This window comes from Colletotrichum destructivum, chromosome 9 (genome assembly GCF_034447905.1).
Source record: "Colletotrichum destructivum chromosome 9, complete sequence".
In the NCBI taxonomy this organism is placed as follows: Eukaryota; Fungi; Ascomycota; class Sordariomycetes; order Glomerellales; family Glomerellaceae; genus Colletotrichum; species Colletotrichum destructivum.
This window is the reverse complement of record NC_085904.1, coordinates 379,993-407,525: the sequence shown is the minus strand read 5'-3', so window position 1 is coordinate 407,525 and position 27,533 is coordinate 379,993. Positions and strand designations below refer to the sequence as shown.

The 27,533-nt window shown below is 55.5% G+C and overlaps 8 protein-coding genes across 8 annotated transcripts; 5 read left to right on the top strand and 3 right to left on the bottom strand.

Moving 5' to 3' along the window:
- Positions 1–639: 639 nt before the first annotated feature.
- Positions 640–2,196, bottom strand: CDEST_13216 (Putative short-chain dehydrogenase/reductase SDR, NAD(P)-binding domain superfamily). The gene has a single exon (XM_062929372.1). The coding sequence runs from the start codon at positions 2,110–2,112 to the stop codon at positions 1,141–1,143; it is 972 nt and encodes a 323-aa protein (XP_062785423.1). The 5' UTR covers positions 2,113–2,196; the 3' UTR covers positions 640–1,140.
- A 56-nt stretch (positions 2,197–2,252) lies between these two features.
- On the bottom strand, positions 2,253–5,615 carry CDEST_13215 (Putative solute carrier family 35 member F3/F4). Its single transcript, XM_062929371.1, has one exon. The coding sequence runs from the start codon at positions 5,204–5,206 to the stop codon at positions 3,611–3,613; it is 1,596 nt and encodes a 531-aa protein (XP_062785422.1). The 5' UTR covers positions 5,207–5,615; the 3' UTR covers positions 2,253–3,610.
- Positions 5,616–6,548: 933 nt separating this feature from the next.
- Positions 6,549–8,110, bottom strand: CDEST_13214 (Putative aldo-keto reductase, NADP-dependent oxidoreductase domain-containing protein). The gene is made up of 4 exons (XM_062929370.1): positions 7,929–8,110; positions 7,498–7,851; positions 7,417–7,437; positions 6,549–7,346 (listed from the first exon to the last, which is right to left on the bottom strand). The coding sequence occupies exons 2-4, from the start codon at positions 7,831–7,833 to the stop codon at positions 6,651–6,653; spliced, it is 1,053 nt and encodes a 350-aa protein (XP_062785421.1). The 5' UTR covers positions 7,834–7,851; positions 7,929–8,110; the 3' UTR covers positions 6,549–6,650.
- A 684-nt stretch (positions 8,111–8,794) lies between these two features.
- On the top strand, positions 8,795–11,974 carry CDEST_13213 (Putative transcription regulator HTH, APSES-type DNA-binding domain-containing protein). Its single transcript, XM_062929369.1, has 2 exons — positions 8,795–9,114; positions 9,346–11,974. The coding sequence occupies exons 1-2, from the start codon at positions 9,064–9,066 to the stop codon at positions 11,371–11,373; spliced, it is 2,079 nt and encodes a 692-aa protein (XP_062785420.1). The 5' UTR covers positions 8,795–9,063; the 3' UTR covers positions 11,374–11,974.
- A 5,444-nt stretch (positions 11,975–17,418) lies between these two features.
- CDEST_13212 (uncharacterized protein) lies at positions 17,419–17,607 on the top strand (the record flags this gene model as incomplete). The annotated part of the gene is made up of 1 exon (XM_062929368.1): positions 17,419–17,607. The coding sequence occupies one exon, from the start codon at positions 17,419–17,421 to the stop codon at positions 17,605–17,607; it is 189 nt and encodes a 62-aa protein (XP_062785419.1).
- A 272-nt stretch (positions 17,608–17,879) lies between these two features.
- On the top strand, positions 17,880–18,200 carry CDEST_13211 (uncharacterized protein; the record flags this gene model as incomplete). Its single annotated transcript, XM_062929367.1, has 1 exon — positions 17,880–18,200. The coding sequence occupies one exon, from the start codon at positions 17,880–17,882 to the stop codon at positions 18,198–18,200; it is 321 nt and encodes a 106-aa protein (XP_062785418.1).
- A 344-nt stretch (positions 18,201–18,544) lies between these two features.
- Positions 18,545–19,508, top strand: CDEST_13210 (uncharacterized protein; the record flags this gene model as incomplete). Its single annotated transcript, XM_062929366.1, has 2 exons — positions 18,545–19,047; positions 19,239–19,508. The coding sequence occupies 2 exons, from the start codon at positions 18,545–18,547 to the stop codon at positions 19,453–19,455; spliced, it is 720 nt and encodes a 239-aa protein (XP_062785417.1). The 3' UTR covers positions 19,456–19,508.
- Position 19,509: 1 nt separating this feature from the next.
- CDEST_13209 (uncharacterized protein) lies at positions 19,510–25,683 on the top strand. Its single transcript, XM_062929365.1, has 2 exons — positions 19,510–23,751; positions 23,814–25,683. The coding sequence occupies exon 1, from the start codon at positions 19,614–19,616 to the stop codon at positions 20,655–20,657; it is 1,044 nt and encodes a 347-aa protein (XP_062785416.1). The 5' UTR covers positions 19,510–19,613; the 3' UTR covers positions 20,658–23,751; positions 23,814–25,683.
- Positions 25,684–27,533: the final 1,850 nt, after the last annotated feature.

Genomic DNA, 27,533 nt, shown 5'->3' with positions numbered 1-27,533 from the left:
TCGAAAGCGGACCCACTCAGCTATTGTAAACGATCAAGCACAGAACCTAAAGTTACGATTGATTGATAACGACGCTGAGCCATCTTCGTGGTCCTCGATCATGCATGGCATATCCAGCGATTGTTTGCAACGAGCCAGGTATCTTTCCAAGGTTCTCTATGTGTTCCAAAGTTTGAAGCTGGGGGTTAAGAATCGTCAACTTGAATTTGTTCCCTTGTTGTTCTATAATTGTGAGTTTTGATACTATGTAGGGTTCAACTTTCTATTCACTGCCAAATTTACAACCGCGTCAAATCAAACAGAACCCGAACCAAACTAGCAGGACAGAGTGTTTATTGTTCGCTTGCAAAGGTGTGTTGATATTCAAGAGCCTTGACAAAGTGCCTGCTTCTTTTGAATAATCTAGTGATGAATCTGTTAGGTTGATTCTTCTGTTGACAATAGCGGTGAATGCGATCCAAAGCCTCACTGGCATAACTACTGATTGGGACCGACAAAGATGGCTGAAAGTCTCCGAGCACGAGTTACTACATCAGTTAAGCCACGCATCGGAGGTATGGCGAAGAGAATAGAGCCTATTTTCACAAAAGCAGTGAACCGACTTGAAATTATACAGCAGATAAGCGGATTCATGGAGCAGAGAAAGTTTAAAGAGACTTATGCTGGGGGAACACATGAAGGGCATCTTGTTCTTGGGTAAGAGTTCGAGTGCCGCAATCACAAACCCTGTGTCTGCCAATATCTTACTCCGCTGTGAGCAGTAAAATCATTCCATGATGCATGTTTGGCCTCACAAAGAGGATTGACTGACAATTTTGACAAGCTACCTTCTGCTGACCGTAATCGAGTCCCGTCACTTATCCACTGCTCCTTTAGCAGCGGCAGATATGGAGAATTATAGGATAGTTAACGCCGGTAATCAGTTAAGCGCATAGGTGGTACTCCACCCGTCTTACTGTTCAGGCACAAGGTACGTAATGGTTTCATAGACGGTCAACACTCGGTTGACTGCCAGGCCCCTGAGCGTAAGATAGTCCGTCATGCTCCCGTTCTTGCAGCATCATCGGTGTAGCTGCACAACTCCTCGTCAGAACAAAGCCTCGCACAAGCAACGTCACGGCTTGGGAGCAGGGCCCTCACTCACTCATCCTTCCGGGCCTTCTCTTCATACGCCACCCGCTTCTCCTCCAGCGTCTCCCTAACCTTCTTGAACCAGAGCCGCTCAGGGATGTATCCGGCGACCGCCACCTGCACCGCGTGCCTGAACCAGGGCGTCACCTCCAGCATGCCCCTCTGCGCCGCCCTTCCGACCCTGTCCATCACGGCCTTGGCGAACGGCCTCGCCTCGGGCGTGCTGGACCGCACCGCGACATCGTTGATATTCGTCCTGACTTCCCCGGTGCCCAGGTACAGCACATCCACGGGCGATTTCTCGGCCTTCATCTCCCTCGCAAGCGCGCGGGTGAAGGACTTCACGAAGCCCTTGGCGGCCGAGTACATGACGAGGCCCGGCAAGCCCTCCGTCGCTAACGAGCCGACATTGAGCACGAGCGACGGCCCGTTGCGCGCGAGGATCGGCAACATGAGGTGCGTCAAGCGCGCCATGAAGCGCGCGTTGAGGTCGAGGAGCGCGTCCACATCGCCGGCGGCCAGGTTCCGCAGCGGACCGATGGGTGGGCTCGACGCCGGCGCGCCGCCGACATTGTTGATGAGCACGGTGACGTCGAGGTCGGAGATGTCGTCGACAGCGGCCTGGACCTGGGCCGGCGAGCTCGAGGCGGCGTCGAGCACGACGAAGCGCACGGCGACGTCGCTCTTGTGGCGGCGCATACACTCGGACTCGATGAGGGCGCGCGCGTCCTCGAGCCTGTCCACGTTGCGGCCGACAAGGACGATGTTGAAGCCGCGCAAGGCGAGCTCCTGCGCGCAGGCCAGGCCGATGCCGCCGGTAGCGCCGGTGACGAGGGCCCAGGACTCGTAGGGGCGGCCCTTTTTCTGGTAGCGGGTCAGCGGCACCGATGGGAGGATCCAGACGGCGAGGGCGTCGTAGAGGCGGTAGGCAGAGTACAGGGCCGAGACGAGGCCGACGACCTTGAGGGCCTGGTCGATCATGGTTGCAGGGTTGATGAGGTAGTAGTGTAGCCGGTAGGAGAAGCAGGGGAGGAAGGATGTTTTTCTGCGGCTCAAGTTGCGGAACTCAAGTCAACCTTGTTTCAGTGGGTATCGTCGCCCACGAAAAACGAAAGGGACGTGCTGCTGGTTGCGGAGCGGAATAAATTCCACCCCTGTGGACGCGGATTGAATGTCTGCTAAACGAACGCATCTTATTGCCGCCCTTGTGGGTGAACACAGGGCAGCGCGTAATGAGACCGGTTCTTGATTTCAAGTAGGCATTTCAAACTTTATGAGGCAATCGGTCTATGATGCATACAGTTTACCCCGTTACGAGTCTGAGATGGCCGCCTTCAATGACGTCGGGTTTCGCGTGTGGGTTAACCACTGGCTATAGGATGATAGGGACCATCTGTTCTTTCCCAACGACTATGGTGGAAGTCAACCTCATCAGCCTCGGGCTACCGGCCTCCGATTCAAACAGTCAGAGCAATACCACGTCGCTAATCTCAGCGACAAGGAATCATAGTCCATGCAACACCGCCAATAAGAACGACGTGCATGGGATGCGGCGAGCTGCAGCCAAATATCAACCTAGTCGTCGGCCTTACTTACTACACCCTCGCTACATTCCAACCTCGTAATGAAGTTGTCCAGGCTCTTCAGAACCATCTCTGATCCAAATCTCTCGAGTGGGTAGTGTGAAAACTCATGGGGGCCGCGCCCCTGGCGGCTACTTGGAAAGAGACAGAGAAGATCTATATTTCGCCTGTTCAACTTTAGTCTTGTCCAACTCGCCGGACCGACTTCCGAACTTCGTGACTGGCCTGTCAGACCGTCAACCCTGTTTCGGGGGATTACGTCGACAACACTAGGGTCCCGACGTGGATCCCGTCTCGGGCGGGTCGGGCTCATCGCTGGAGCACCCCCTGTTTCAAATCTATCGAATTCAGCAGTCTCTTCAAGATTCCCACACTCACTTACCTCGCGGCCGAGGACGAGTTGCGCGTACATACGCAAAAGAGGACAGCTGGCTGCGGCAGGTTACTGGGATATGGGAGAAGCGTAAATATGCCCTTGCGAAAAGTCAGTCAGTGGGGTTTTGGCTTGTGTGCTGCAGAGCAGCAATCGCAATCCTATTGAAAACGTCTGTCCCGAGAAGAAAGAGACTGCCATTTAGCCGCGGCGGATAATGTGATATACCGCTGCTTTTCCAAACAAGGGTTCTCAAGTGACCCTGTACCCAAAAGCAAATCATCTAGTGTATGCCGAAGTGCGAACCGACAAAGAAGAAATGGAAAGTGAAAACACTAAATAGCAGGACCGACACGACCATGCCGTTGCAGTCCATCCCTATGCCATATAATCCCGCCGGCCCCCATTGTAACAATGCCAATGCAATATGTAAAACACACAAAAGCAAAACCAATGACCACCGGACCCCCCAGCGCCGTCGGTGCGGTATCTGCCAACACCGTGTATGCAATGCAATGCGAACTTAATCCACGCGCTCATCCCTGTCGCTGTCCTCGCCGCTGTCGGTGAGGTCGACGGCCTTGGTCGCCTCGATCTCCGTCATCTCGCGCCAGGTGCTCCAGCTAAGCATGCCGAATGCGATCATAATCATGACACCGCCGAGGAGAGCCGCAGCGCTGAGAGGTTCGCCGGTGCGTAACCAGTCGGTAATAGCGACGATGAAGATGGTCAACAGGCTGGCAACACTGGACAAGACAGGGCTCGTCAGGCTGATGAGAACCAGGAAGCTCCCCGCAAAAGTGGCGTTCATGACGACGCTGAAGAAGAGCATCCAAGCCGTGTAGCCCGTGGGCAGGGCGAATTCCTCGATGCCGGTCCAGTGCAGGATGGGCAGCGGGATCCACAGCACGGTGAGGGTGAAGGCGCCGATGCAGGATCCGAACGTATTTGCGAAGACCATGCCCCGGCCCGGCGAGCAGCCGTCGGGCGGGCAAGCATAACGCTTGTATAGCACCTCGTACAGACCGTAGAGCACGGAGCCGACGCCGATCACCAAATTTCCCTTCAGACGCTCGCCGGCAGCTTGGTTGTGGGCGGCGTCGTTATCAGCAGGGCTGCTGTCGCCGTATGCGACAACCAGGACGCCGGCAATAGCGACGAGGACGGCGAGGGACTTGTCCATGCGCAGGGGCTCCTTGAGTAGAGGGACAGAGAAGACGTAGGCGAAGAAGGCCGAGCAGTTGTAGATGGCCGTCAGATCCGAGGGAGTCGTCATATTAACGGCGACGTACCAACTCAGGCCAGCGACGGTCAGGGCACATGTGACGAAAGCGGTGGTACGGACGAGGTAGAACCACGGCGACGTGCGAGGATGCGTACCAGGGCGCGTCAGGTCGAGGTCTTGCCTCTGGACCATGATGGCGGTGGTGTGCACCAGCTCGCGGTGTCGGCGCCAGAACGAGGGCCACGATGTTTTGCGCTTGTTGATGCGCAGGATCAGCAGCTGGACCGGCCAGAGCATGGCCCAGGAGCCGTGGGTCAGGTAGAGCATGCAGTATGCCTTGTCCCAGTGCAGCTCCTGCTGGATGTAGGCGGACAGCTCGGTCTGGATGACAAAGGAGAACAGACTCAGAACGAGGAAGAAGGCGGCGTAGATGTATTTCTTTTTGGCGTTGGCGTTGGCCGTCGAGGGAGAGTGGTTTCGCATGGTAGAGCCGCGAGAGAAGGCCGGGCGGTTCGGGCTCAACAAAGGGCTGGCTCCGCGGGAGCGAGTGGAATAATTGCGGCCGTCATCGTCGTCGACTTTGGAGTTGAGGAGAGGCTGCCCCGAGCGGGAGTGGTGGTTTCGAAGGAGGGGCGGTCGGTGGTCCATATCGTCGTCGTCGTCGTCTTCGTCGTGCTTGAAGTACTCGTCGTTGCCGGTGCGCAATGCATCAAACTCGGCCAGGCGCTCGTCGAGCCCGGGGCTCTGTCCGGGACTGGTGGTTCCGCTACCGATATAGTCTGAGATGTTGGAATCGCATGTGGTTGCGCTCAAGGGAGGGTTCTGGAAATGGTCGAGTCGCGAATGGGGGAGGTTGAGGGTTCCGTCCGGCCCTGTGGTGAGTCTGGGAGGCATAAGAAGGGATGGACCAAAAGAGCGTCAGGTAGGGGAAAGGGGGTGTGGGAACAGTAGAGTAATAGCGAAAGATAAGAAGCACAAGAAGTTTAAAAAAGACTAGGCAAAGAAAGAGTGACTTAGAATAGGGAAAACCAATTGCTGCAGGAGCTGCAAGGAGGCTCGAGTGAGAAAAGGGAAGGGAGTGGGATGGGAGTGCTTGTGCTTGGGAGACAGACCGACCGGTCGAGTGTCGAGTTCAGTTGGACACCTTTGGCCTGGCGAGAGAGTGGGATAGTGTACGATAGTGGATACAACACGTAGACTCGGGACGCAGAAAGATGCGAATCCCCAGTGCGCAATGCGCTGGGACGACGTCAAACCCAGGAAGCGTTCTTGGTCTTGGTGAGGAAAAGTATCTGGTGTGTACCTTTTTGTTGAAGAAGTTGGTGACGAGCAACCTGAGAAGGACCTCCGCTCCATCCAGAACTTCAGAACTTCCAGCCTGTTCATCCCAGTAAAGTGCCTTTTGATAGGCCACAACCCCGCCAGCGCCGAGCTGCTAACTTGGCTGGCTTGCTGCTGCTGCACTGCTGCTGCTTGCTTCACTTGGCACCGGCCGGAAGGGGCGGTTCGCGCGGAAGGGTCCCATATCTTTTCCCATCTTTTGATCTCCTCTCATCCCAGTCCCATTTTCATCCCCCCCCCCGGCCCCCACACACTCTACGATACTCGGGTGAGGCACACGCAACACCACACATCCCTCCGCCCCAACCTGACTAGGTACACACACGTACACACCAGCACACTGAGAACTGAGACCAACTGAACAGACATCCGCCGGGACACACGCGACCACCACTCGTCTCATCCGCTCTCGTCCATGCGTCCAGCCTTCTGCCCTATCGAGGTATCAGACCAAGTACCCAGATACCACGCCCCTCGCCCAAATCTCGCGCCCGTCACAAGTTGCGGTCATGAGCGTCGTGACAAGCCCCGTCACCTGCGCCTGCGTCCCGATAGACTGCCCCACGCCGCGAGGTCCGTCTACAACCCGCCGTGTCTTAGCGTGCCCGGCTATCATAGTTGGACCACTGCGGCGGTGCGTCGGTGCGTATGAGGGCCTCAAAACACCAGCCTCAGCCCATCCTACTCCATCACGCATCCTGTCGCATGACTGGCATTGGCTCGCTACCATAGGCACACACACACATACACACACACATACATACACATGCACCCACTACAGATGCACACTCGTCTCGTTTGAATCATTTTAATCACTCACATCGTTCACATCCCGCGCTGCCCGTTGCGTCGAGAACAAAGTCGCCTCCGTGTGCGTCAATTTTGACATCTGATACGGCCGTCTGTCCGGAATTACAAGGCCAAAGGCCATCAGCTACTCAGGCAGTTCACCCCTCAAGAAAGCTTCCCTCCTTTCGCGCATCACCCTCATCTGGCATCACTTGGCCCCGGCGCTGAATAGGGCATCCCGGGTGTCGTATTTGTACTCGAGGTCCAGGTGCCAATAGTTGGTCGTGTCCGCCTTGGAGATGGCCCACGCCTGATCCAGTGCCTGGACAACCTCTTCGGGCAGCGGTCCTTTCTCGAGCTGGTTGAGGTTGTCCTCGAGCTGCTGCACGCTTGAGATGCCAATGATGATGCCGTCGTTGCCATCTTTGATCTTGAGCCCCGAGTGGTGCACCGTCCATCGCAGCGCCGTCTCGATCATGCTGAGCCCGTTCTTCTCCACCGCCGCCTCGATCGTCTGCAGCGCCTTGAACGTGCTCTCGCGGAAGTATCGCTTCCGGTAGTTGCCTCCCGTGCCGTGGTTGTCCGAGAACCGGCCCTCGCTCGGTACAATGTCTTTGGACTTGATCTTGCCCGAAAACAGCCCGCCCGCGAGTGGGTTGTACACGACGAGGTCGAGTCCGTACCGCCGCAGAGCCGGAATCAGCTCGGGCTCGATGCTACGAGTGATGACGTTGTACATGCCCTGGTACACCGTCGGCCGAACCCAGCCGTTATACTTGCACGTCAACACCACCTCTGCCACCTCGAACGCCGTGAAGTTGCTCAGACCCAGCTTGACGAACTTGCCCTGCTTATGCAGCTTGTCGAGAGCCTCGAGAGTCTCGGCAAATGGTGTGGCGCGGTCCTGCAAGTCAAATGTTAGTTGCTGTTGGTCGGTGGCCTTTTGGTCATATAAGGACATGAGCGACTCATACCGCAGCATGGAGGTACAGGATCTAGACGGTCACGTTAGCGTCTCTCGTCACTGGTCACATCTCGGTATGATCTCGACTCACATCAACGCTGTCGGTTCCCAACTCCTTCAAACTTGTCTCGACGGACTCGACAACCTTGGCTGCAGCGTGGTCGCCGGGTTGTCCGGGATACTGGACCTTGGTCGCCAGCGTCAGTCCCCTCTCCTTCCACTTGGCCTCGCGAGTAAAGGCCTCCTGCTGTCTGCCAACGTAGACGCGGGCCGTGTCGACCTCGTTGTAGCCGCGGCTCTGAAACACATCGAGAGCCTTGTTGTACGTATCCAAGTCGGTAATTCGGGCACCATCAGCTTCCTTGGGCCCGAAGGTCATAAGACCCAGGATGACACGGTCCTTGGGGTTCGATGCAATGAGAGGCATGATGACGTCTGGGGATCCCTGAGTAAGATGAATGAGTCAAAGGTAAGGGAGAAGCCAAGTTGTTCGGAGGGCTTTAGGGAGAAAAAGGCACAAACCTTGAGTTTTCTTCTTCTTCAGAAAGAGGCACTGGTTTTCGAGGTTTTATATGTAAGGCTTTTTGCTCCGATATCGACGTTCTTGAGATGACAGAGTGTTTATGCGTCCACAAGCGATGTCGTGATCAGATAGACTGATAGAGAGACGAGCTTCGGGTGGACACCAGGAGGGGAATCAGAAACCCCACCATCATCTTGGCGGGGTAATATGCTTCGCGACAGCTGAAGACGTCACGGTCCGTTGCCGTTACATCCATGGATGGAAGGATTGATTACTAATGGGCGACCTGTGGTCAGCATGTTGCAGCTTGGAGCGTTGGCAAGCAGCGCTTGAGTGTCCGGGAGTAAACTCTCGCTTTGTTGGAATAAATCCGTTTAAGTCCCGGGGGTGTTTGTCGCCAGGCACAAAAACCGCAAAGCCGCCTTGTGAAAGTGTCCCTTGCTTTATCATGGTATCAAAAAGGAAACGCTGAAAAAAATACAACATGTAATATTGCTAGATAGGGAAGCGCTCATGCCCATAGAAGCACTTTCTTTCTTTAAGCAGAATCTAGCTAAGCTGGTACAATGGTCTTGAAGCCAGTTGCTACATGAGTGCCTCAGAAGTATTCAATACGCGTAGGTATCCGAGGGTACTTTAGTCCAGATAGGCACGCTGACAATAGGCAGAAAGACGGGACGGGGTCGCTCGCTTGAGCTTGGACCATTGGACCATCTCCAGCAGTCTGATGCAGTTCAAAGAGCACGTGATACTCTTTTGGAGCGAGGGCGTCCCACTGTCCTGTGCCGACGCTCGGACCATACCTTCGCGCGCTGTTTAAAGTGTCTCTCGCGTAAAGTAATCTCTGAAGGCGCGTCTCGCGTCACCGACGTGCCACTTCCATCCCCCGAAGTGCATCCACTCAAACTGGTGAAATCTTCCGTGAAGCCGATCCGCAACGACAAGCCTCACCGACGACCCTCCTACCCGCCAACTCGCCTTGCTCCCGGAGCGAAGCGCCGCACGACTTCGTCAATCGACAGCGTGCTCGTCGATTCTCCACGCCGCCGACGACTGAACCGGATTTCCCACTGCGTCCCCTGACCGGTTTCCGAGGAGTCGGCAGGGCCTGTCCCTTGCTCCAAGCTGGCGACGATGGTCAAGAGCAATGCGCAACCCGGCATCTACAGTGCCACCTACAGTGGTGTAAGCCTACGCTTCCCCAATCCCAATCAAAATCATCATACGGGCCCGAAAGGGTTGCGATACTGTTGTTCGAAGCGCTTGGCCACACTTGGCGCTTAAACTCGCGCGGCCATGGAAGGGGGTATATGGTCTCAGTGCCAGTGCCGAATTCGAGTGTGTCCAGTGACACATTAGCCCACTTACTACTTACTATCAACTGGCATCACTTTCGCTGACCTGGCATTCGTCTAGATTCCCGTCTACGAGTTCCAATTCGGAGATGACCTCAAGGAACATGTCATGCGACGTCGGCAAGACGACTGGATCAACGCAACACACATCCTGAAGGCCGCCGGCTTCGACAAGCCCGCCCGAACACGTATTCTCGAGCGCGAAGTACAAAAGGAGAAGCACGAGAAAATTCAGGGCGGCTATGGGAAGTACCAGGGCACATGGATTCCCCTCGACAAGGGTGTCGCCCTCGCCCAGCGCAACAACATCTACGACCGCCTGCGCCTCATCTTCGAATACACCCCAGGCGACCAAAGCCCGCCGCCAGCCCCCCGGCACACAAGCAAACCAAAGGCACCTAAGAAACCCGCAGTGCCCAAATGGCCCGGTACGAACATCCAACAACAGCAGCAGCAGCAGCAACTACCACCACCGTCACAGCCCCCTGCTAACTCGATGCAAGGCGTGCCGCCGCCTCCAGAAGAGTACGACGTCGGTGACTCGGTCATGAACGACGACGATACCCCAGATAACCTCACCGTTGCGTCTGCTTCGTACATGGGCGAAGACGACCGTTTCGACATGTCCCACCACTCCACCGGCCACAGAAAGAGGAAGAGAGAAGAGGCGATCCATGACCTGACGCAGCAGCAGCACTCTGTGTATGGGGACGAACTCCTCGATTACTTCCTTCTCTCTAGGAATGAGAAGCCAGCATATCGCCCCGAACCTCCACCCAATTTCCAGCCAAATTGGATCATCGACTCGGAAGAGCACACAGCGCTTCACTGGGCATCCGCCATGGGCGACGTGGAAGTCATCAAGCAGCTGCGTCGCTTTGGCGCTGGCTTGAACGTGCAAAACGTGAGGGGGGAGACTCCCTTGATGCGAGCGGTGCATTTCACCAACTGTTACGAGAAGCAAACCTTTCCCCAGGTCATGAAAGAGCTCTTCGACACCGTCGATGCTCGGGACGCGTCTGGTGGCACAGTCATCCACCATGCGGCAGTGATGAAAAACGGGAGAGTGGTCAGCCATTCATGTTCGAGATACTACCTGGACAACATCCTGAACAAGCTGCAAGAAACACACGATCCCGCCTACGTCCAGCAGCTTATCGACGCCCAAGACGAGCAAGGCAACACCGCCCTCCACCTTGCCGCGCAACGGAACGCACGGAAATGCATCAGGGCACTTCTTGGCCGTCAAGCGTCGACTAACATCCCCAACAATGAGGGTGTGCGAGCGGAGGATCTCATTGCTCAGCTCAACGCTACAAAGAAGGAGCGCGGCCCTCAACGGTCATCGTCACCTTTTGCGCCCGACTCCCAGCGCCACGTCTCTTTCCGCGACGCCATGCCTGAGAGAAATATCAGCAGCAAGAACCTCGCCCTCTCGTCATTCAACTCGGAGGCCGCAAACACAGTGCACGCGCGCATCACGCCGCTCATAATGGAGAAGTTTCAGGACCTCGCAGGGAGCTACGACGAGGAGCTCCGCGAGAAGGACAATGCAGAAAAGGAGGCCCGCCGCATCCTCTCCAACACGCAAGCCGAGCTCGCCGCCGTGCGGCAGCAGATCGCCGAGCTCGAAGCGCAACTCGAGCCGGACGAGGGCGCGGCACAGATCATGAGCGAGGCCAATCGCGCCAAGCACCAGGTCATGTCCCTCATCACCCACCAGAACCGTCTGCACGTGCAGCAGGCCGTCGACCAGGAGATTAGCAAGCTCAACGGTGACGTCGACGAAGCCTCTTACGAGGACCGTCTGGCTCTGGCGAAGCAGCTGCAGACGATGGTGTCGGAGCAGCGGCAGTCCGAGTCCGACTACGTAGAGGCTCTCAGTATGGTCGGCACGGGCGAGAACATTGACAAGTACCGCCGTTTGCTGCGCAAGTGCCTGCCCCCGGCCGACGCTGAGAATCTGGACGAGAACCTGGACAACCTCATCGAAATGATGGAGGAGGACCGTGATCTGCCGGGCGATAGCTCTGGTCTTGAGCCCATGGACGTCGGGATGAGCGGCATCGGCATCGGCATCGGCATCTAGACACTGGTCGTTGAACCGACAAGGATGCGCCAAGACGAGTGGGCAAGGGCAAGCAAGCACATCGCTGCGTATCTTGGGCAATCAGCAATTGGATGTAAGACGTAGGAAGCAACTCGACGCACCTTTCGCCTCGTCCAATTTACGAGGCGCTTGTTCGGGTAAGTCTTCGACTTGGTACGAAAAAAGGGGGTGTCTTCATAGAGGGGTTCAGGATCTGTCGACTTTTTGATGGTTTTTCTCTCTCTCTCTCTTTTTATTTATTTTTAGGCTCAGGCAGGGCACGATTGGGCAGGCAAAGCAGGCTATTTTGCTTTGAACAACTTTTTATTCATTTTCCACGGGCGTTTGGAGAGTTGGCGAGCAAAGGGGGGTGGGGGACTGTTGAGAAGCGAAGCTGTTGGAATGGCTGATGGACACATGGGCGCGAGGCCATCGCGCGATACGCCCGCGCGCGCGCGCACACAAACGTATGCCCGGCCGCCTAGACCTAGGTCTTGTGTAATATTCTAGCGTGGCTCGAAAGAGGACGTGCCATGCAATCATAACGAGGTTTCTCACGCAAGACTGGACATGACTAAACAATGACTGCTCATCACACTACAGACGACTGTTTCCCCGGTGATGCTGATGCTGATGCTGCCTGCCTTTCTGCCTGCCTTAGCGGCGGGGAGCGGAAAGAGTACCCGGCCGCTCCCTCAAAGTCAACTGACGGCAGACGACAGCGACACAAGACAAGGATGAGGCCGTCATCGTTGGACTCGATCGGGCTCGTTTCCAGTCCCAGTCGTGTCAGCCTGGCCGTTCGGCAACGAGGAGATTTCTCACGAGGCTGGCTGACATGGCATCCTGGCAGCCAGCGCGGGGCAATTACAACGCCTCCTCTCGCCCCATCTAGAGTCTGGGGGTCCGGAGGAAGCAGGATCTCATGACCCACGGCGTCGCGTGCAAACTATGAGATTTTAGGAGACATGTCACCTCTTTCGGCGATGCGACGGCAGTCCGGTTTGAGGGACGAGACAAGAGGGGAGATGGTGTAGGAGAGGTGTCAGCTTAGCCATCACCGACTGTCATCGGAACAACGATGCCTGGACGCCGCCAGGAAGCTCCCCCCTCCTGACATTCGTGTGTCGCCCGAAGCGCCCGAAGTTATGGATGAATTTACGCCAGCATGGTATGTCTTGGCAACTGACCTTGTTCTGACTGAAATCCCGAGCGGATTTTGGGCTATGTCGAGAGGCAGGGCTGACTCAACTCGGGCGTCATCGGAACAGAGCCGCAGGATCCGAAGTCCGGCTCTGGAGCACGTCACGACCGACAAGCCGGCAAGAATTCGACGGGATGTGGTGTTCCAACGAGCCTTGGTCCTCCTTAGAGAGGTGTCTCTTCGCCAAGAATCATGCTCACCAAGGTTACACTGGCGGTTTAGTATCTTGGCATGATTCATCAGTGGGTGTGAGATGCAAAAAACATCGGCAACATGCCGAGGGCAGAAGACCAAAGCATCCCAGCGTGCAGCAATAGCTGAGGCTGAGAGGCGTCGTGTATGGTCCTGTCGCCTCCGAATGCGAGGCCCTGGCGGTGGGATGGTGCTCAGGTTGCCACATTCAGTTAACCTTTCCCGTGGTGATCAGAATGGTGTGATGCCCAAAGAGTACAAGCTGCGAAGACAGTGCCGAATGGGCGGCGACGGCAGAGCAAGCGCATTGCCCTTTGGCTCGTGTTATCTTCCCCAAGCATGGAAGTCTCAGTGGCGCACCCGGCTTCCCTTTGTCGGTTGAAGAGGGAGAGACGACTTGCCATGGTTAGCAGCGGATCCATTTCCTTTCTTGACTGGGCGGTCAGCCGAGTTTGCGGTGACATGGGGACGGCGAGGCAAAGGCTATCTGACCAAGTTTTGAGGCGATTCCCTGGAGCCTGCCCATGCGGTCGAAGCAAACCGAGACGGCGATGTTACATCCACATGCTAGGTAGCCAGTCTGGCAAGCCATTCGAGGGTGGTCAGCCAATGGAAATCTAATGAGCAGGGGATATGCAAGGGTTTGGGCAACTAGTAGATGAGGGGGTCGATTAACATGCTGACGCGAGTGCATGGCAAAGAACCGGGGGATCTTCGTAAGGCTGAGGTGCACGAAGGGCCCCTGAATGGCTTCGCATGGTTTGGGTGGTATGGAGTCTGGGGGTCGAGATGTGCAAGGGGAGAGCAGGGGAGGCTGTTGGCAACGCGGCGTGAATGGCCGTGGTGACTGCGACCATGAGGACTGACGTCGAGATGGTCCGGTCCGCTGACGCCAGGTACAAATAGATTGTGCCCTTGCCGTTGGGGTTTGGCCGTGTCAAGGTCAAGTTTGTGATACATCTCGATGGATGCATTGCAGATTTCATGCACGGTGAGGTGATGGTTGGCTGCATCTCAAGGCAGTTGACGCGAGACGGCAACAGCATAAGCACTTGGCCGAATGCCCATGGGCTGGTCCGAACGAGAAACGGCACAGTACTTTTTTTTGCTCCCCCTGGCTGACAGTCGACGGGCAAATACTGTCGTAAGACGCTTTCATTGCCTTGGATCATGTCTCGGTGATTTGTTCAGGAGCGCGCTATACGACTCGTCTGCAATACGAGAAGTTTGGCGGTGGCGATGTCGAGTTTTCACCACAAAATGAACTCACGCGCTTGTTCTGATCCCAGTAAACCCTCGCGACAGAACGGTGGAGGCTCTCTTCCGGGCCGCCGATGGAATGTGGGCGGCGACCAAGAAAAGAAAACGGCCGCCTGGGCCCAATTCGTGGTCTCCGGATACGATCAGCGGGGGGAACGATTGGGTGAGACGTCAGCTGAATGGGCATGGATGCAACACAACGTCTGCACCGTCGAGTGATGCGCAGAATCTGTCAAGTTGCCGTCGCCGGACTGCCGTAGCGGGCATTGCTTGGGAATGACTTGCAGGCTCTTTTCAGGACCCGAGTGGTGGCCAGGACGAGTGACCAACCAACCAGGGGACGGCAAGCGTAAGAGATTCGTAAGGAGGCGAGAAAAGAAGGGCATCTTTCTTTCCTCGTAAACCCGTCAATGGAAACTTGCAAAGGCGACTTCGTAACGGGCGCCCAACAAACAGGGTTTGCCAGGGCCAGCATCCATGAGAGGAAGAGAAGTGACAAGGTGAGAGTCGTTGGCATAAATGGGGAGGTCGATCGACAGCATTATGGTTGGACGGAATCAGAGTACTGTGAGGATAGGGCTCCGCGGAGGGCGACTAGGCCGCGTCGGCTCCGTGGCTCGGCGCCCCGTTTCGGAGGGCGTCTGGATCCGAATCTGGATTTGGATCTGGATCTGGATCCGGAAAGGGGGAGGAAATCTCTAAATACAGCTGTCTCGTAAACCCGTCGATTGAGACGCAGCTCTCGTCAGGGTTTGGTGGGTTGACAGCGTCACGTCGTCGCCGGGGTCTCGTATTTCGATTTATTTTGGGCCAATCCGTACTGCCAGGGTGAAAGGACAGCGTGCTACTCTCGCGTTAGACGGCAACGTCGGCACAGGAATAGACGCGTCGGAAGCATCGTGACTGACTGAGGCTAATCCGTTACCGTTTCGTTGGGCAACGAACTGGAGATGATGCACTGGGACGCTGAAATGAAGTTCATGCGGTTCCTAGATGATAACGATGACGACCCGTTGGTGGCTGTGTCTGCTACGTGCGGCCGCAACAGATCGTCACGGGGATTGGCATTGGGGGGCTAAACTCAAGCATGTCGAGGTTTGGTGCCAGGGCCATTGAGAATCTCACTGAACGAATGATGGCTGGGAGAAGGTCTGGATGGCCCTGACAAGCAAGAGCAAGTGCGGTGGTTAGAAGTAGCAGCGGCTTGCGACTGAAAATGCCTACCAAACTACCTAACTCGGGCGCGCGTCTGAGGCACGGAGGGATGCGCATCGTCTCTCGGCCGATGTGGAAAGAGGTTTGATCGGCGGGATACAGGGTTGATAAATGACACATGTCGTTGGTTGGATATGGCCACTGGTTGTCGCTTCCTCGAGGACCAACCTGCGAGACATCCAGACAATAAGGGGCGAGATGTCGCAAGATAGTGGTCAAATGAAGCGCTGAAAGCAGGAAGTAAATAGGTACCACCCTACCTACCTACCTACCTTAGTAGGCACAGTCCTCCTGTGTCGGATGCATGTGGGGCGGACCCGATTGATTGGACGAGGCAGCCAGTCACTTTCCAGGACTCCTCCAAAAGGGGCAGTTGCGCCTGGCATGCGTGTGCAGGTATCCTGGCGGCATCCTCCTTCCCCTTGTGTTTATCAAACACAGACGATGTCGAAGGAAGGTACGGGCACAAAGTACACTGTAAGGATCAGCCACTGGTGATGAGGACAACTCTGGGTAAAGGCTGGCGGGGACGGCTTCATAGCAATGGACTGAACTGACTGTGTGGCTTAACCTTCTCCTAAGATAGTACCTGTCCCTACCCAGGCCTTGAGACATGCTGTGCGCTTGGGGAGGAAAGACCCCACTGAAATATCGCTTCCACTGCCAGGTAGGTACCATTACAGAGGTACCCACCCAGGTCTAAAACAGGAAAGAGCGAATGAGAAGCCCTTGCGGCTTCGAGGACAGCTGAAAGACAAAAGACAGGAGCCGGATTTGCATCTTGCCAACCCAAACTCTGACCAGACCATGATGTTGTCGGGCTCGACGTTCAGCCGGCTTGTCGCAACTTTTATCGCACACCACTCTGGTCTGCTACTCCATTGTGCACTCTACTCCGCGCCATTCTGAAGAAACTCTCCATTTGCGCCCCTCTGGGACCCAGCCTGCTTGCATCCAGGCGCCAATCTAGTGCATGCCGTCTCGTCTCGCCTCGTCCTTCATCCTCCTGATCGACTCACTCACACACTGTCTGCACACTCGGCAGAAGTGATTGATACCCACTAGGCGGATTCTTGCTACCTGCTGGGCGTTCCGCGATTTCAGATCCGCATTGGCTCCTCCTCGCATTGTCTCCGATCCTACGGCCACCAACACCGACAATCATTCTCGGCTTGGCCTTGTCAAGCCAATTAGGCATGATGGGTGATGGAGTCGTTCGACATATTCGCTTTCTCATACATCTTTCTCCTTACCCCTCCAGCCCGACGAGGCTCGGGCTTCCCTTTACGGCTGCTCCCCGTTGAGCCTAGAAGCCTGTGTTGACAGCATAGCATGACTGAACCCGTTCTCGGTTTGTCCAGGTCGTCTTACTGTCGCTCCATCATCCGCCATCGTGCATTGCTCACTTGCTACCATGCACGCGCCAGTCATGCAGGCTCGGGTCCCTATCGCTGATTCTCTGTCCCGATCCATTCGGCACGCCAGTTTTCGGCTGTCACTGTCTGTGGCGACATGCATAGTTGTGTACTAGTTCGTTGTACCTAAAATTTGATCGGCCTACCATCACCAACACAATCGCAAAACAGCCAAGCCAAGAAATCCCAACCAGACCAACTCCGGCAGCGTCTTTCCCGTGCATCGCCAACCTCCATCTCTATCTGCATCACAATGGTCGCTTGACCCAGGCAATCCCCGACTCTTGAGGGGGACGCATCGATCGACACCACAGGGCTGGCTGAGGAGCCAATCGAGCGATGGAATGGGCCTAGAAGAGGAACAAGCTTGTAGGTATTCCACACCATCGCTGCCGCTAGACAGGGCAGGGTTCCGGATGGCGTAGCTGTAGGGCTCACCTCAGCTGAACAGGTCCCCCGTTCCACTCGCCCACGCTAGCCGACAAATTTCCCAGTTCCCAAGGTTCCAAAACCTCGTCGGCAAGGACCATGCAAGCTTGCTTTTGCGACTTTTCCCTTTCCTCTTGGCTCCCGACCGGTCATCTGCCACCATGGCACCAACACGCCTCAGACAAGGGCCGAGGGGGCCACAAACTACCTGTTCCGCAACATATGTCACCGAGCCGTCGTTGTAAATTGTGGATTGAGTCCATCCATCAATGTGGATATGTCAGCAATACCCCGACCGGTGGCTGGCTCTAAGAAGGCGTGGTACTTACTATGAACACGTACGCCATCCTATGGCGAGACTCGACTTTGTATTGCTTGCGACCTGCGTTCGATCTGATGCCCGCTGGTTTGTGCCGGCCTCTGGAAGCCTTCCGGTGCCGTGGCTACCAGTCACAACTTGAGATCGCTATGGAAGCTTGCGCTGGGCTTCGTTGTACCAGGACACGGCGAAGCGTATAGTTCTTGGTGGGTCAGTTGGGGACTCTTTGTGGTCACCGACTTACACGACCTGACCAAAGACCGGGACCAGTCCAGCTCGGTCTTCCTAGTCTACGGGGGCCCACGGATGGGGTCCTTCGAACGAGGATCATGTTGGGCTGAACGACAGGGATCGGCTGTGCTAACCCCCCCTCGGCATCGATTCCAAACAAAGTCGACCCCAATGTTGCTGCCCGTCCGAAGAAGCAGCAGCAGCAGCCAACAACGCAGCACAAAGTCAAGAGTCCGAGGTTATGGAGTGTTCCTCGGTTAGCGTCTGCTTGTGGAATCTGCGGTCACTTGCATCAGAATTACACCGCCTTCAGTTCACAATCCGCAAAACAACAACTTGCCATCCTCTGTCCCATTCAACAAGGCCCTCCTGCCTATCCGCATCCTTATCAGAGCCGCCGCGCCCCAGCGCGATCATATTATTGCCAGCTTCGGTGCTGACATTACCGCCTCCCTCGACCAGTCAAAACCAATCGAGTCAAGGACCAACAAGACTCCGTCGCCTACTCGACCCAAGGGATGTAAATTTAATCACCAACATACATGATGACCGCATTTCCTAAGTATCATGGCGTCCATTGTGCCCGGGTATCTTCTCCACTTTTGGGCGCACCCATGGTCACTCCATCCACGTCCGCTTCTGCAACGCCGCTGGAGCTCGAGGCGTCTCCAGCTGGGAGAGCGACCACTCCAAGCCGATAAATGCACGCCACTGCATGCACCGCATTGCGGCAAAATCAAGAAAGGCGTTGTCGCCATCGTGACTGCCCCAGAGCGTCCGAGAACCTGACTAGTGTTACTGGTCTGGAGGGAGCAAAAGAGAAGAGGCTGACTGAGAATGAAGACAGCGCGCTCTCTGAAAACGGGGATTCTGGGCCGAGTTACTTTTCGTTCACGCCAGCCAAGGATGTTGGATTGTTTCCTCGCCGCACACCTCCTTTGTGCCGCACACCCTCCCTACGGCCTCGACTCCTTCTTCTATTCATCTCATTATCTCATTCCTTTTTCTTTTTCTTTTTTTTTTTTTGCCGAGCCAGATCTAGCGATACGTTTGCGAGCTCTCCCCATGCCTCGTCTGCCGCGACATGGGCGCATCGCACATTGTGTCTATATATGTTACTCGTTACCCGCTCCCACCTTGTCCACAATCATAATCCTTCCACCCCGCCAGCGCTTCGTCTACTGTAGGCCCCTACGAATAGGCCTGACCCCCGTCGCGATCCTCATTTGTTCCTGTGGCCGCCGTCCTTCGAGTACAAAAGAGCTGTCGTCGTCCATAGACAAAGCATTGTGTGCACAGCACATAAATAGCCGTTGTCTCATCCCCTGCATCTGCCAAGGACGCAAAAGAGCCCTCAACCCACTCCAGTTTGCAACCCCTTGGGGACTTCGGAGCCTGCCTTGTTGTAAGTCTGCCGTCTTGTACAATCATTGGACGATGCCGCTGGGAGCGACGCGTGGGAACCGTTCAACTTCAGCCCATGGGCTGGTCTCAGAGCTCACGGCGCCGCAAAACGAGCCTCGCGCCGGCCTAGCGCGCGGCATCCACTCGAAAATAGCACCATAAAAAGGGGCCAAGCACTTACACGTCCATCATGCAGACAGACAGACATACGCTTTTTCTCCTCCCTCTCCCTTTTTTTTCTCTCCATCGGCCTCACCCGACCATTCAACCGGATTGTCACTCGGCTTCTTTCCCTCTCGACCGACAGCAGATGCGACGGCCGAGGCCCACCATCCCAAGTCCCTAGTCGCTTATGTCCAGCAGCGCCTTTCCATTACTCGCAAGCCACCGTTAGGTCTTGGCCGTGCCTCTAGACACAGGCATACCCCAGACGACGTGCCAACTGACTGCACCGCCCACCGACTAAGGTACCTCTACTTCCTTGGTGAGGGTGGCAGACGGAGGAGACCCTTTTTACGACCTTCCAAGCCTAATCACTTGCCAAAATAAGCCGGCCAGTCTTTAAGCAGCAATGCCCGCTGTCACTCATCCTGAGCTGGGCCTGGGCGAGCCGCCCTCAGCTGCTCGGTCTTACCACCACCTCTCCCTCTCGAATTTCTGCACGGGGCTTATCCTGCTCACTATCCTAATCATAATCCGTCTGGTGGCATGCCGTGTTTTCGTCTCCGCAACGAGCAAGAACGACAAGGTCGTTCAGCGACACAGCCTCGTCGTAGACGATATTACCCATCTGATCAACCAGCAACGGCTGCATCCTCTTTTCGTCCAGGAAGGAGGCTGGGTAATGGAAGAAAAGTCACGTAAAGTCAACAATAGCACCCAGGACGCCAGGGTTCGACCAGCTGACAAAGCTTATTCGCAAGTCAACTGCGCGACCCGCGATGGGGATTCGAGGGAAACTAAGAGAAGGGGGAGCGACGCGACGTCGCGGACCGGCATGCTCAAATTAGAAAAGGTTCCAGGGCTGAGTTCCGAAGAATTTGTCTTGTCAGGACCTCCGCCTCCGCCGCCCCTGACACCTCCGGAGCTATCACCCTCCGTCTTCGCCTACGACGAACGCAGGAGGAGCTTCACCAGTGGCGTTTCAGAACTTGACGCGTCCTTCTTCGAACAGCCAAACCCCGACTACATGTCGTCTACGTCGATAGGCACCTCGACAGCAACACAGAGGGCGCATATCATGCGATCCTCTCCGACGGCTCGAAGGAGGTCCTACACCAAGATGTTTCCCATTGGAGAGCCAGCTCATTCAACAGGGCCGGTTCTTGACGAGGTCGTTATGAGCTTCTCTCCGTCGTCATTCCCACCTACGTCGCCCCTAATACCAGGCCCTCCCCCTATCTACGGCGAGATCCGCTACGACGAGACCACAAATCAAGAGATTTTGGTGCAAGGAGAGATCATCTCTATTCTTGACGATGCCGGGGCTGGATGGAAACGTCACACAAGGGTTTACGGAGGCGGCGTTTGCCTTGCCTGCGCAGCATCTTGTGACGATGGTCACCATGGCGGTTTCTACGGCGAGAATGTTTTGCCAGAGGAGAAGCGGTACTAAGGCTCTGTAGTGGAACAACAACAACCATTTAATCAGTACTTGTCTACACCCATCATGACAGGTCGATTTCTCGGGACATAGAGGGAGATGATAGACGAAAGCAGGATGTCATCAGCATCAGGACAGGGCAAAAGGGATTCGGCTTCCAATCTCACACGGGAGGGTTTTCGACCTTGTCTCATTTCAGTAACATTTTTCTCTTCCTTGTATATTCGCCCATAGGCCTCACGGCATAGAGGGTTGGGTCTGTTTGATTTTGTTTAGGCTTTCTTTTGTCCTGTTGAGTTTTGGAGAGAAGGGCCGGATGCTTGTAATGGGGGTTAATGTTTTTCTTGATCGTGTTATTTTCCTTTTTTTTCTTCCTCGACAATTATCACGCTTGATGATGTTTACGATTTCATGACGATGACGACACCGTTTTTGGTTTTACAGTTCATAAACTTGGAAGGTGCGAACGTCTGTGTACGTAAGTGTGTGTGTCGTGGGCGATGGTTCTATCTTGTACGAGTTAAGGAAGATGAAAGAGCATCGTGTCTTCTCTCCCTGAATGACGGCGAGGGGCCGAGACGAAGCGTATGTGTTACCCAAACACTTTGCTAAAATTTCGAAAAAGCCTGGGGACATGTTAAATCCCTCCGTTGTCTACATGATGCGGTCTGCCTTTGCTGTGTTTTGACCGTCTTCGAACTCCTGGGATCGTCTGCCACCTTGGGAACCCCGCTGATGCGCAGAGTATGCCCCGCCCCAGGGCACCACAGCCCCCGACGTCCCTATTCAGAATGCGGTGTCTTGTTCGATGCCCAACAGCGTAGATGATCCGCTGCGGGCCGAGGGTTTTGGATGTCTCCTCGGTACTAGATGCTCGAAAATTGGCCGAGGAAGCAAGTCGGGTACAGCCTATTAAGGAGAGTCGGCTGCGGCCTACGGCATCTCCTCTGGGTTTGGGAAGAGTTGTTGGCGTAGTTTCGATTTTTTATTCGGGGAGTTGTAGCTTGAGTGAGACGACGTGGTTCCACCGACTATTCTACTGATGTCGGAGTGTCGTTCCACGCGGAGAGATATCTGCTGGTCGAGGAGCCTTCGGGTTCACAGTTTTGAACGGCTGTTCCCCTGAAAGCAGCGGTAAGAGGGCGGTTTCTCGTCATTGAACCAACTCTTCAAAGCAAGTTTTTTCAGCCTGGGATGCTCAGATCATCAGGGGAATTGCAACAAGCGGCAGTCTCTCTTCGTGGGCCGCGCGCTCCGGGTACCTGAAGCGAGAGAGCCACACAGAGTCTTTCTTCCTGCTCACGATGGCTGACGATGGACCTCCGCCTGCGGTTGCGGTGGCCGCGGAAGTCCAACCAGCCAGGGTTGGGCGACTAGATGGTCCACCATCGAGTCCCGCAAGAAGAAATCTACCATGCGACCTTGGTTCGCGTCTGGGACGCGCTTGTACCTGGACAACGCTGGCCGGGCCTCCTCTTACACCCCAAACTCTAATACTCTTGACCGTATCCCGGCCCTTTCTCCGTCTCACGTCATTCTCGAGACATCCCAGGACGCTAGATGAATACCACTGGGCCTCAAAGACGGAGCGGAAGGGTGGGTGGGGTCATCCTCCTTTGGAGCCTGGGTCTCGCTCAGGCTAATGGATGTATATTCACATCCTCACATGCCGTCAGGGCGAGGGTGAGCCGTGGATCAGAGGAGGGGATTGTTGACATCGCCCGTCGTCTTCGGTGTTGACGATGGCCGATCAATCGATCAGCTGCGCGGTTCTATGCTGTAGCTCTGGCTGGTGGCTCATCGCTTCTCCAGTTCCTTTCCGTAGGCCGAAGATGAATTGGCCGCTCTTCCCCGCGGGATGATTAGCCTTCTTGACAATCTTCTACAGACAACCGGCTGCTGTACAACATATCACGCGCGGGCCCCGCTTGCTCTCAAGTTGACAGAGGTAGTGGAGGTGATGTGTAGGATTCTTTTCGATGAGCAAACCCGCTGTGGGCTGCCTGGAGACGAATAAGCAATTGAAGGAAGCAAGAGGGCGACGAGGTGGGCGTGTGAGTGAATACCGTCCCCGTCAGTCGACGATCGACGGACCACGTTGGCCATCTGCCATTGCGTGACGATCATGGAACGTCCCATGTTCGCGGAAGCCTACGACGCAAGGATCCCAAAAGGGATCCAGAGGGCGGAGGTGTTCCCTCACGCGTGGAAGGATCGTGGTGGATGCCATTTCCACGTCAGCTGCCTCGTCGCTGACCCCCCTCCCCCTTCTCCTCCTTCGCCAGCCTCTGTACGAGCAAGTAGCTTCCAGAAACCGACATCGCCAGTCAACTCCGAGTGCTTCTCTCTCTGATTGTTACCCTTCTGGCCTGGGAACCCGGCCTCGTTAAATATTTCCAAGCGGCGGGCCGACTTTGGTCGAGTATCAGGCTTGAGCAAACGCTCGACACGTGGGAGAGTCGGTTGAAGAGCGAAAAGGAGACGTGATGGACTCCTGCTTGGCAGGTAGGGTCGTAGCCGTGAGACAAGAGAGCCGCAGGATCCGCCGTCAAGAGCTTTCACGGGGGGCTGGCCATTGGTTTGATATACGAACCGTCACCAGGCGCAACAGTTGATTGGGCGCGCGGTAATCTTCGAGGCAGAGTTAGCGCCCCGAAGGAACAGGAAGCCGAGTCATCATTTCTCGCAGCCCTCTCAGCCCTACGACGTGGCCAGGCTGGGCATGCATGAAGTGGCTTCCGTATAGGTTTGGCGGGAGGGGTCGTTTCAATGCGGCACGTCTTAGCGAAGGTCCGTTGACGTGTTCGTTCGGCGAAGTGATTATTGAAAAGGGCCGACGTATCGTCTACCTTTTTTGCAACGTGACTTTGCCCGAACTTGCCCGTTCAACAACATGAGGTTCTTCCGAGTTGCGGTTTTCCCATAGTCAACGGTATGGCTTCGCTGTCGAGGACGCACGAAGCGGCAGGGCCGGGTTTGCCTCGAAACGCATTGGATTCTCCCGCCTAATTCCGACGATTCGGTAAGGCGGTATTCTTTTTAATGTCGGCGACACTTTGATGAAAAAGACCGGCTACCTGAACCATATTGGACCACCGGAGTGCGTGTATGTTTCCCCGTCATTCTTACAACCAAGCTTCATGGTATTTGTTGCTGATACTACGCCAGAAACGTTTCCATAGACCGGATAGGGGGTCTCGCAGGCCACATCATGCTCGCACACAGCACCCACAGCAACAAATGCAAAGAAGACAGCAGTCCTGGAACAGCCTAACTCCGGGCTTGACCCCCGGCCTGCCGGTCTTCGGACAATGTCGTCACCGCAGGCTCGGAGAAGAGGAGCCGTGGTTCTTGATGCTGTCGAGAAGAGCCGACGTCCGCGCGTGGGAAGTGGTGAAGAAGACGACATCGTCGGATAGGGTCCACGGAGAGATGGCGTCCATCAACGTCAGCCATCGAGTAACCCATGCTCCAGCAGGCCGATCATTCGCCGTGTGACTCAGCCTTTCTCTTCTTTGCACGTTTCGTGGCACCAGGTGACTCAGCCAAGCTTGGAACTAAACCGTCTGCGATTAGCAACGTCGAGTTGAAAGCAGAATCACGAAGCATATAACGTTAGTGCCTGTATAGCTGGCATCTAGGTCAAGACTTTGAGAATCTGTCATCGAATTTAGGAACATCCATTCGCATCAGACCGACCATAGCCTGCGGGCCGTTGTTGCACCATCGCCGACGACAAGGTTGGTTGCCGTGTAATGTTCCTACGTGCTGATACTCACTCTCGTTGCGGGCCGTAACGGACTACAACCACGTCGAGAACAATCAAAAGGACGATGCTATTGATCTCAAAGCAGAGGATCCATTGGCGTCAAGGCATATCCTTGCCCAACTAATGTCGTCAAATGGAAGCCTAACAGCCGGGAGCCCGGAATCAACCTCTCTTTGCCAAGGTCACGGCTACAAGTTTCATGTTTGGAGAGGCACCATGTTGAGCGAGGGGCTGCGAACGCTCGAAGCCCAACATGGCCCTCGGGACGGTCGCGCATAGTGAGCGACGTGCCCCACGTTCCTGTACCTTGCGCGCTTGTTGGAACGTAGATCTTTGGTAGCTAAGTGCTTAACCCAATGTCACAGAAGAAGGAACGCGCCGTTTCGCCCAGCGCGTGTCAACCGGAAGACGATGGCATAGATCTGCAGGGTCTTGGCCGAGATCGACGGAGAGTGGTCAATAGGACGCCCCGCGTAGTCGCGGCGGCGACGCTACACAGAGAAAATTGCCATCAACATTACGCGCAGTTGGCTGTCGACACAACACCACTCAAGAGATCGGCATCGCGATAGACGGCGGCTAAGGGGGTCTGGTAGCTAGGCTGGGCGATCGAGAGTGTTGGAGGGTGGGAAAACAACTTGAGTGGTGCCACGTTGGCGATCGGTAAGCCCTTTTTGACCACTGTCAATCTTCATATCACAAAACTGCGAAAGTGGCTGCGGTATGGCTGCAGCTTAAGCGCTCGTTGAAGGAGAGGGCTTGCAGAATGCAGGATGCAGGTGGGTGAAATGTCGACAGGCAACGCAACCGTAACTGCAGCCTTAGAACAACGGCCCATTACCATTTCGTCCTTTCCAAATTTCCCCCGCATGAGTGGGCGTTACCCTGCAAAGCTCGTTTCACGAGGGGACTCCTTGTGGTTCCCAAGCCGATCGACGGGGAGCCAAATAGGACGGCTGTTCCGCAAGGCCGCCGAACTCAAGAGGCCAAAAGAATTCTGGTGTGGTGAAGCGAGGGAGGGGGCACGAATACAGACTGGATGCGAATAGGAAAATTAGGGGAAAGCTTCCGGTAATGGCGATGTCAATCATGTGGCTCAACAACCCCCTCGCCTCGCCTCATACGAGACAAGTAGTGTACTTCGTACACGTGTAGAAGGTTCCAAGGCCATGCCGATTCCGAGATGACATTGTCACGTCCCAGGCACAATTCCTCTGTTCCTGCGGAACTGGGATGGCCGGCGTCACGTCTCGGGCGCTGGCCGCTGTCAGCAACGTGGGCAAGAATTGCGAAAGAAATGAGGGTTTGGGATTGACTGGCTAGTGTGGCTTTGCGAGTCGTGCGGCGAGAGCCACAAATTCCTGCTTCGCGCAATTTGGAGGAGGCAAGACGCGGCAGCGTCGCGAGACCCGTAATTCTTCAAGGTAATTTAACTTAAGGCGCGCCGGGAGGGGCGACAGTGTTATAGTCGTGAATGCTAAGCTGGCCGCCGTCATGTCTCGTTCACCGCGGGCCTGAACGGCTTTTTCGGCCCCTCCAACGTGAGGGGAAAAGCTGGCCATCTTTTGGGATCTGCGCCACCCGACACTACACAAGGTGTCTCGGCTCTGATCTCCCAGGAGAAGGCCACCTGTCAATGTCGGGATGTGAGGCAGTGGTAGTCTACTCTAACGTAGCAGGAAGACTGACGGGAACACGCTGTACTTTGTCTAGAGTTTGACATTGGGCAACTGAGATGAGAGTGAGGCATCCCCCCTCCTTCGGAAGCCTCGCTGACAGTCACCGCCTCAAAGTGGGCATCCCCCGTCGAGATCCGTCTTGGATGTCACCTTGTGGTGGCTCTTCAGGAGGTTTGATATCCACATCCTGGCGGGCGCACAGAGCCGACAACACCGTTAGGGAATTTAGGGACCTGGGAGACCTCCTTTGTGGGCGTGTCTCAGGTTCCTTGCCCCTTGCTGCTAACCTTGCAAGGCGTGGCCTCCCCAGGCACGCATGGCCAAAAACAGAAGCGGAACACAAGATCTCGAGAGGCAGTGCGAGAGGAAAGTCTCCGGAGGTGAACCTGGGGGTGCTGGGTACGCAGGTTCGTATCCATCTAGTTTATGGGTCCCCCTCCCAGGGGCTCGATCACGACCATCGCCTATCCTTTCTTATCCCCCGCCCCCCCTGTGTTCGTTCTTGTAGCCTAGTCCGGGCGGACGGTGGGAGAATGATAAGTGTTCCCAAAAAGGCCTTTGGATTCCAACTTGTTGTGTGCATCAAGTGACTGAGAAAGACACACATCATCCATCCATAGTCCAGGGCGCCATCTGGCTTGAGCGTGCGTGCAATGAAGGGACACATCATCTTGAAGGCTTCTTTGGGCTGATTTTGGCACCATGGTTTTGGGTACTGAAGCTTCCCATCACGTTTGAGCTGATGAGCCCCAGTGGTGGTTGTAAGATGGCAGAGTACCTCATCATGGAAAGCGAGAGACTGGCAAGAGAGGCAAAAGAACCACCAATGCTATGTACCACGCTACCGAGAGAAGTGAAACAAGCTCCCGTAAGCTTTGAGATGGGAAACAGGCCAGCATATGCCGAGTTGGGTAGATGCTGGAAGCGAGACGAGGCATGAGAAATGGCTGATGTCGCCAGCCCCGAACAACACTGTCCATAAGCAGAACACAGCGGGCGGGCGGCATCAAGCTTCATGCCGCCTTGTTTGAGCGAAACGAGCGGGACGGCCGGATAATCAGAGATGAGAGTAGAGTGGGGATGATTAGCCGCAAGATGAACAGATTGCATTGCTCTGAAAGTCTGAAATGCAGTTTTTCTTTACAAAGATATGATGAATGACCGCCGAGTTGGGAAGCCTTGGCGGGAGGGACGCGGTGTCGGTAGTACAAGGGATGTGTGGCGGACGGGAGAACCCCTGAAGGAGGTCCAAGTAGTCCAAGCTTGCCATGGGGATGGCGGGTGCCGTCGCCGTGTTGTCGGTGCCAGTTTTCTGTCGTCCAGTGTGCGGTAGAGCGTCGTTGTTTCTGCCAAAGTTCTGCTTCCCCTGGGCCCGGTGTCATCCCTCGTCTGTAGTAGCGTGGCTCATTGACCAAAACAAATTCAAAACAGACAAGAAGG

What these genes read in the sequence shown, in the direction of transcription:
- CDEST_13214 (XM_062929370.1), bottom strand. Translation starts at nt 7,833, where the DNA reads ATGCCTCTCATTGCATCGAACCCCAAGGACCGTGTCATCCTGGGTCTT. An exon ending in TGGGAACCGACAGCGTTGAT is followed by an intron (nt 7,438 to 7,497) that starts GTGAGTCGAGAT and finishes GTGACCGTCTAG; the next exon opens with ATCCTGTACCTCCATGCTGC. An exon ending in TCCTGTACCTCCATGCTGCG is followed by an intron (nt 7,347 to 7,416) that starts GTATGAGTCGCT and finishes TTTGACTTGCAG; the next exon opens with GACCGCGCCACACCATTTGC.
- CDEST_13213 (XM_062929369.1), top strand. Translation starts at nt 9,064, where the DNA reads ATGGTCAAGAGCAATGCGCAACCCGGCATCTACAGTGCCACCTACAGT. An exon ending in ACAGTGCCACCTACAGTGGT is followed by an intron (nt 9,115 to 9,345) that starts GTAAGCCTACGC and finishes GCATTCGTCTAG; the next exon opens with ATTCCCGTCTACGAGTTCCA.
- CDEST_13216 (XM_062929372.1), bottom strand. Translation starts at nt 2,112, where the DNA reads ATGATCGACCAGGCCCTCAAGGTCGTCGGCCTCGTCTCGGCCCTGTAC.
- CDEST_13215 (XM_062929371.1), bottom strand. Translation starts at nt 5,206, where the DNA reads ATGCCTCCCAGACTCACCACAGGGCCGGACGGAACCCTCAACCTCCCC.
- CDEST_13209 (XM_062929365.1), top strand. Translation starts at nt 19,614, where the DNA reads ATGCCCGCTGTCACTCATCCTGAGCTGGGCCTGGGCGAGCCGCCCTCA.